Source organism: Gastrolobium bilobum, unplaced genomic scaffold (genome assembly GCF_033153095.1).
Source record: "Gastrolobium bilobum isolate Gb01-03AN ecotype WA unplaced genomic scaffold, APGP_CSIRO_Gbil_v1 utg15403, whole genome shotgun sequence".
NCBI classification, from domain to species: domain Eukaryota; kingdom Viridiplantae; phylum Streptophyta; class Magnoliopsida; order Fabales; family Fabaceae; genus Gastrolobium; species Gastrolobium bilobum.
The window spans coordinates 28,234-36,487 of NW_026898870.1; the positions used below are offsets into that span (position 1 = coordinate 28,234).

At 31.8% G+C, this 8,254-nt stretch overlaps 1 protein-coding gene across 1 annotated transcript; it reads left to right on the forward strand.

Moving 5' to 3' along the window:
- Positions 1–832: 832 nt before the first annotated feature.
- Positions 833–4,485, forward strand: LOC133284897 (GDP-mannose 3,5-epimerase 2). The gene is made up of 7 exons (XM_061482030.1): positions 833–941; positions 1,594–2,001; positions 2,132–2,228; positions 2,318–2,447; positions 2,580–2,712; positions 3,471–3,678; positions 3,998–4,485. Exons 2-7 carry the CDS (start codon positions 1,595–1,597, stop codon positions 4,151–4,153), a joined length of 1,131 nt encoding a protein of 376 aa, XP_061338014.1. The 5' UTR covers positions 833–941; position 1,594; the 3' UTR covers positions 4,154–4,485.
- Positions 4,486–8,254: the final 3,769 nt, after the last annotated feature.

The window sequence follows — 8,254 nt, forward strand, 5'->3', positions numbered from 1 at the left end:
TCTCCAATATCCCATATACTGCTCTCTAGAGTGGGGGATTCTCATGAAAGTATCGGAACATTTTTTTAGAAACTGATTCTAATTATTTCTTTGAGACGAATCAGAATTTTTCGGTATCCACACGGGTTCGACTCTTTGAGCTACCTATGTGATTAATCTAGAGTTCGGGTGCGAGTCTAAAGATTACGGTACTTATACCCCTCCTCAGATGGTGTTGGTGGAATTCAAACCGAGATCCTCTCCCACCACTCAGTCCTCATACTACCAACTGAGCCACCACAATTTATCCACATGTATACTCTACCTCACATTTTTGCTAATTTGAGGGTCCGAATCATATACACCACCTCTAAATTACTGAAATGCAAAGGAAATCAATACTCAACCAACACCAAACACTCGCGACAAAAAAAAAAAAAAAAAAAAAAAACATAGGAGAACTATCTTTCATACCCTATGAGACATAAGATTTACATTGCTCATCCTGAAACATGTTGCTCATTTTTTGTATACAATATGTTAAATGCATTTCCTATATCTGCTTACTCGAAAAAAAGAAAATCAAATTACATTTCTCATTATAAATGATATTTTGATGAATACAATATTTTGATTCCTAACACCATAGTCAAAGATTAATTTTAAAAGAAAATTATATACAACATAACTAATATGCTAGATTTTATTAAGCCAAAAAGGGAAAACATTGAATAATAGTTTGTGGATTGTGAGTGGAGGAGAGGAATGTGAAACGAAACCTTGTTTGGGTCTCGCCAATAATTGCGAGCAAATAATGAATGAGTGGCCCTCCCTTCTCATTCTATATATAGCATTCCTTTCCACTCCCAATGCCCTCTCACAACACTTCCCACCCTCATATCTCAACACATTATCTTAAACTCTTTTCTTCTCCGATCTCTCTCTCTTTTAACTCTGCACAGGTAAGTTCTGAGTCCCACTGCTGCCCTTATTTTCATCTGTTGCTTTTTATTTTATTTATTTTTTCCAGTTTAGGGTTTAAACTTTGAACTCTCTTGGCTTGAGTTTGTCTTCAATGTCTCATGTAACAGTTTTACCGTGTTTTTTTTTTTTTTTTTTTTATATATATAGATCCTCGTTTTCGTTTTTTTCTCTGCATATCATTCCTTTTTTGTTTTACTCTCACCCATTATTATGGTTGATATTATTATATTTATTATGCTCTTGTTCAATTCATTACTCTTCACCTGAAGACGAAATAGATATTGTACTTTAACTTTCCCCCTTTTCCCTAGTTCTAAAAATTCAATTTTTTTTTTTTTTTTGAATGAGTTATTGTTTTCACATGCTTCTGTTATCGAACCACATTCTAGTATCCCTCATGTGCCCGCATGTGTTGTATGTCGTTTATTTCCGCCAATTCTCGCCGTGTTTCTCAGCCTGATTATTCCTTAGAATGAGGAACTTTCGTGAATTGCAGCTTTTTATCTTCCCAGGTGTCATTCTCCCCTTGCCTGACAACATCCCCACAGTGAAAATTGTGTATCTGCTCATGTTTTGAACTCAAATCTTAACAAATTTCTGCTTATCCTCGTAATTCAATTGGTGTTGCAGAATGGGGAGTACTGGAACTGACTATGGTGCATACACCTATGAGAACCTTGAGAGAGAGCCTTACTGGCCATCAGAAAAGCTTAGAATTTCCATCACTGGGGCCGGGGGTTTTATTGCGTCACACATAGCACGCCGCCTCAAGACAGAGGGACATTACATTATTGCTTCTGACTGGAAGAAAAATGAGCACATGACTGAGGACATGTTCTGTGATGAATTCCATCTTGTTGATCTCAGGGTCATGGATAACTGCCTAAAGGTTACTAAGGAGGTTGACCATGTTTTCAATCTCGCTGCTGATATGGGGGGGATGGGTTTTATTCAGTCCAACCACTCCGTCATTATGTACAACAACACAATGATTAGCTTCAACATGATTGAGGCTGGAAGGATTAATGGCATTAAGAGGTTAGTCATCTCGGATATCATTTCAGTTATATATTTCTCAGTGACCAATAGTTGAACAAACATTTATGTTACGATGACAGTTTTATTTATATTATGATGCTGTGCTTTACGCTGCCATTTTCTTTTTCAGGTTTTTTTATGCCTCTAGTGCTTGTATCTACCCTGAATTTAAACAGTTGGAAACTACTAATGTGAGCTTGAAGGAGTCTGATGCATGGCCTGCTGAGGTTTGTTGGTGATCTGTTTTAATTGTTCAATTTATGTACGTTATTCATTTTCGCATTGGGATTGTGATTAATTTTATGACTATATATAGCCGCAAGATGCATATGGGCTAGAGAAGCTTGCAACGGAGGAGTTATGCAAGCACTATAACAAAGATTTTGGAATTGAGTGCCGCATTGGGAGGTTCCATAACATATATGGCCCTTTTGGGACATGGAAAGGTATGCTCTTAACTGAATTGCAAACTTTTATTTTTATGTAATCAGAATGAGTAATTAGTAAACATTAAAAAAAAAAAATTGGTACCTTTTTGGAATTTAATGAGTTTGTTGCTTTGTTGTTTTGTCATACAGGTGGAAGGGAGAAGGCTCCTGCAGCTTTTTGTCGAAAGACACTCACTTCCACTGATAGATTTGAGATGTGGGGAGATGGATTGCAAACACGATCATTCACATTTATTGATGAGTGTGTTGAAGGTGTACTTAGGTAAGTCTTGGCTGATGTTGGGGCTCATGCAGCTAAATTTATGTGCTCTTTCTGATTTTTTTTTCTGTTTGAAATTAAAATTTTGAACTAGTGGTTTTTTTTTTTTTTTTTTTTTTTTTTTTTTTTTTATGATGAAAACAGAGTCAGTAGAGTTAAACATTATTGGATTAAATGGCTACAAGAGGGATTTTTGCCTTTATGTAATTTTGGATTTGCCTTGTTTGGTTGGATAGAGAAAGATGGTTGTTTGGTTGGATAGAGAAAGATGGCCGTACATGACATGAAAGTCACACTCGGAAAGGATGGATAATTAACTAGAGCAGCAAACATTGTAATGAAACTGATTGCGAAGAGGGGAAATCGGCCACGTTAAAATTTTGAGAATAATCGAAATATTGCTTAGCAACAATGTCACAAGTGGGTCAATGTTGGGTAAACTAGAGAAGTTTGGGCAGAACCACATCTAAATGCTTGTTAGGTAAGTCTTGTGGTAAGAGGAGTAGTTATGAATACCGTAGATCATCCCCATGGTGGTGGTGAAGGGAGGGTCCCAATTGTTGGAGAAAAACCCAAAACTCCTTGGAGTTATCATGCACTTGGGAAAAGAAGTAAAAAAGGGAATAAATATAGGAATAATTTGATTCGTCGTCACCGTAGTAAATAATATAGTAGAAAAAATTGGATTTCGTTATCTATTTCTTCAATTAATACTTATTCTATGCTAATGCTTGACATTGTGGTCCATTGTTGTGTTTTAGGTTGACTAAATCCGACTTCCGTGAGCCAGTAAATATTGGAAGTGATGAGATGGTCAGCATGAATGAGATGGCTGAGATTGTTCTTAGCTTTGAGAACAAGAATATTCCGATACATCACATTCCTGGCCCAGAGGGGGTTCGTGGTCGTAACTCGGACAATACGCTGATAAAAGAGAAACTTGGCTGGGCGCCAACTATGAAGTTGAAGGTATTAATATTATTAATTGGGTGATAACTACCTTCCCATTTCCACTTTATACAATTTATTTTTTTAGATTAAGGTCTGCTGAACAGTCATAGCTCATAGGTCAATTGCACTTTGTCCAGTTTAATGTAGTTGTATAAAATGAATTCTCCCTTCTTTTCTGTGTCTTGAACATTTTTTTATCCAATTTAGACCCTTCATCTTCTTCAAGAAAGAGTAATGAAATGTTTAGGTTTTCTACTCAGTAGTTGACCTTATCTTCTACTTTTTTGATCTTAGGATTCTGTGTTTACTTAAGAGTATCTCAATTCTGACATTGTAGGATGGGCTGAGGATTACATACTTCTGGATTAAGGAGCAGCTCGAGAAGGAGAAGACTCGAGGTATTGATCTATCAGTATATGGGTCATCTAAAGTGGTGCAAACCCAAGCCCCAGTTCAACTAGGCTCACTTCGGGCAGCAGACGGCAAAGAATGAAGTGAAGAGTTGGCTTTTATATTGCCATTTAATAGAGGTGTCTTGTTATGGTTGATTAGCTGTTAAGGTATAGTTATGTCTGCAGGTCATTCATGTGTAGAACGGAAGCCTTGATGCTCCTATTGTATTTTATAGTCTTTTTAAGGCACTACTTGATGCATAAGGTGGTTAACTACACAATAAGTTCTAAATTATGTCAATGAGTTTAAGTCATTGATTAATAAGCATATAATTGTTTTCTTGTGAATTTCAGTGTAATTGACATTCATGGTATCTCTGAATGTTTTATTTAGTTTGCTGCTTGTGGATATATTTATTATACTAGCATAAAAAAACCCAAGCAATGTTGCCTTCACAATTGTGAAACTCGACTTGAGATACTTGCAGACTTCGTTGAAGTATCGGTTCTTTCCTACACTCTGAAAATTAGATGGGTTATGCTTGTTCTAAGTCAGGGGAATAGATGGCATCCTAGTTCTTCTCACCTTTATTTGCTTTGTCATCTGGGCCTTTTTTATTTTCTTTCCTTGTTATTGAAAAGAAAAGTGCCATTAGTTCACATTTTCCACGATGACTTTTGTTTTGGATTCACTGTCATTCACAATGAATTTCACTTGTTTTTCGTATGGCATGAAGTGTCCAAACTCCAAACTAATTTGTGGGTATGGATGTTATCTGACATGGCTAAATTGTGAGGGTTAATGTTATCGGCAAACATGTGGATAACGTGGAGGCACAAGAAGTCTAAAATATAAAATTTATTAAAAATGTTATTTTAAATCTCTTAATTAAATAAATAAAATTATATCAATTCTTAAATTGTAATGGACTGGTTAATCTGTTCTGTTTGCCACTAGCCAGCAGTCTTTTGTCCTTGAAGAGCAACCTGTTTGAATCCAATGGCGTCTACGAATGTTCTTTTGTTCATCCTGTTGTGCGAACATATGAGAAACTTAGACATAATGTAAAATTGTTTTAAAAAATTAAATTAAATTCAGTCGTTATCCTGTAACTCACACTAAAGATTGCAATAAGTGTGTAAAAATTTTATTTTTTGTAAACTACATTGCTAATCATGCTATACAATAATGATGGTGAAAAACCTCCCGACCAACTTAGCAATTGAATCATGGGATTTTATGAGGTTGGACCCCTTTTAGTGAGTTTGTAAGTTTAATATTAGGTATACATGAATAATTTTATTATTATTTATTAAGAATGGTCCGTGAGCTTCATATGGTCATTATGGTGTAAACTAAACTACTTAGCTTTTCTCTCGTGTAAGCTGCCAACCTTTCCAATTTCCAATGGGTCTTTCCTCAGTGTTATTTAATACCTTTGGGCTTTGGCCAATAGCTGCAGCATTTGCTCATAACATAAATTAATACTTAAGAGTTGGCTGGACTGAAGGACTCAAGATTCACAGAAATTACAACCAATCAATTAAGGGTTCAAGTTTTATGTTTGCATGAAAATATGAGAGAACAAAAGTAGAGACAATTAAATGTAGATCTCACATTTTATATTAAAAAAGAAAAAAAATTAATTGGCACAAAAAAACGAATTTGTGCAGAAAATATTTTTGGTCTCCTGCGACTGCGACGACGGGAGAGCATGATTTCCGATCAATTAAACTATATATTAACTAAAATCTTCTCAAACAATTGCTTGGACAGTTTATTTGCTAAACAATATATTTTTCTTTTTGCTGTTTCTGCCTTCATTAGCAATAAAGTTTAACTATCCAATTACAAATACTTTTCTGTGGTATATCGAATCGCATTAATCAAAATTTGTAGTCCCACATTGTACACCACCGCAGGGGGATAAAGCATACTATTTTTTTTAGATACAATGATGCAAATAATATTACTTTGTTTGTTATAAACAAATAAGAGAGGGTTATATTTACAAACTTTTTATTTTACAAACTCTTACAAACTATACTATGTACTCCCTGGATAACACTAGGTTACACTACTATGTTCTATCGGGAGTACATAGGTGCAAAAATTTGTAAAATAATTTTTGTAAACAGATTATTCCTCAAATAATATTACTTTGTTTGATAGTGCCACAACTGGGATCGCAGCGGAACAATTACTATTTTTTTTTAAATACATTAATAATGAAATTATCATTAATCTTATTTAATTTAAAATAAATTATTATTATTTTTAAATTTTTGAACTGGTTTTTGAAAATTTAATATCATCGTTTAGAGTGTAATTATGAACAAGAAAGGTATAAATCTAAGGGATAGGATATTGTGACAACTAAATAATGTTACTACCAATTTACTACCATACCTGATACATATACCATTCTTAAAAATATTCGTAGGTTAATTAATTTTATTTTTGAAAATATCATTTGTAAAAATATCACTTTGTTTTTCAATTATTTTTGCTTAAATTTATAACTTGGATTCTTGGAATCATAACTGTCGCAATTAAAATGACATACACATTATTACCAAAAAATAAAATAAAAAAATGACATACACACACCCAATTTTTTTTTATGAAATTAACAAATCGACATGGTTAAAACATTAGTGCACCATTGTCATGATTAAATTAGTACTGAACAATTCTTTAAAATTATGTGTAGCTTAAATAATTTTAATTTCAAAAAATATTTTTAAAAAATATCACTTCGTCTTTCAATTAACAAGTCATAACGATTAAATTATTTATTTATTTATTTTCGTACTTTTTTCAAATTAATGCAAGATTTAGGATAAATTTTAGACTTTTTAATTTTAAAATATTAGTACAAATCCACGGGAAAGCACTTAGTTTTCTATTTAGTTAGAGATTTCCTTTTTAGATGTATTTCTTTTTGTTTTACTTTTGATGCCATAATATATAGACAATTTACTTTGTTCGATATCTCGTGTATCAATTCTTATAATGTTCTGCATTTTTAAATGCATTTGGATTATATAAACAACTTAAATTGTTAAAAAATTGATATCATCAATGATTTTAAAGTTTACACAGATTTTGAAATACACATCTTTTTGAAAGAGTTGTGTTCTCTAATTCATTTATGCACTTATTTTATCTCGAATGACTCATTTGCAAATGCTAATTAACTAACTGAGATCAAATTGCCTTTGTAATTTCCTCATATCCCCGTACATCAAACATTATAGAAATGAATAAATCAAAGTTTAAAAAGTATATAATAAATTTCTTTATATCATAATTAAATATACCATCTAAATATTATCAATTACATACCCAATTTTAGTTCCTAAGAAATTTAATGCAATTAATAGTATATTAATTATAAATCTAATGAAATACTTGCCCATATAAATTAAGAAAAACTTAGAGAGAGAAAATTAAAAAAATTAATATAATAAAATATATTTCAAAAATAAGGAAGAAAAAATAAAGTTAATTTTTTGGTTGATTAGGGATTTCCTTTTTCAACACATTATTTTGTTATTAAATAAAATATATATACATTTAATTTTCTTATTCTTTTGTTGTAAACTTTATTTTTTTTATAGATATCATCCCTCGGTTAATTGATTACTCAACTAGTCTGATCCGATTCGAGTGGTTAGAATCACATGCAAGTCTTATTTCTCTTCGTCATTATTAATTTCTGCTATTAATGTTTATTATTTAAAATGGAAGATATTGTCCTTAATTGAAAAACTTAAAAAATGAAGAATTTTTATGATTACATTTAATTTTATCTTATGAAATTTGTTACGAATAAAAGAGTTAAATGACAATTAAGAAATCCTAGTTTTGGAAAGGTCTCATTTTTATAAAATTATGACACAATCAATTAAGTTTGCATGGCAATTAATTTTTAATGTCGATTGAATAAATCAAATGAAAATGTTACGCATTCTATATTAAAATAAGAAATTATTTATAGATAAAATATATAATTTAATTTCAATTTTTTAAATGTAATTAATTATTATTGATACTATTATATAAAATAAGTTTTTTGTTTGTAAGTTTTATGTTAGATCTCACCTTTAAGTTCACTTCTTCTTCAAAATTAACTTTTTTTTTTTTTCATAAACAAAGGGGCTAAAAGCCACACAGAACAAGAGAAAAACAGAAAAAA

Bases quoted from the DNA above. Each gene is read 5' to 3' on its own strand.
- LOC133284897 (XM_061482030.1), top strand. From the start codon at position 1,595: ATGGGGAGTACTGGAACTGACTATGGTGCATACACCTATGAGAACCTT. The intron at 2,229-2,317 runs GTTTGTTGGTGA...GACTATATATAG, and splicing joins CTGATGCATGGCCTGCTGAG to CCGCAAGATGCATATGGGCT. The intron at 3,679-3,997 runs GTATTAATATTA...CTGACATTGTAG, and splicing joins CGCCAACTATGAAGTTGAAG to GATGGGCTGAGGATTACATA.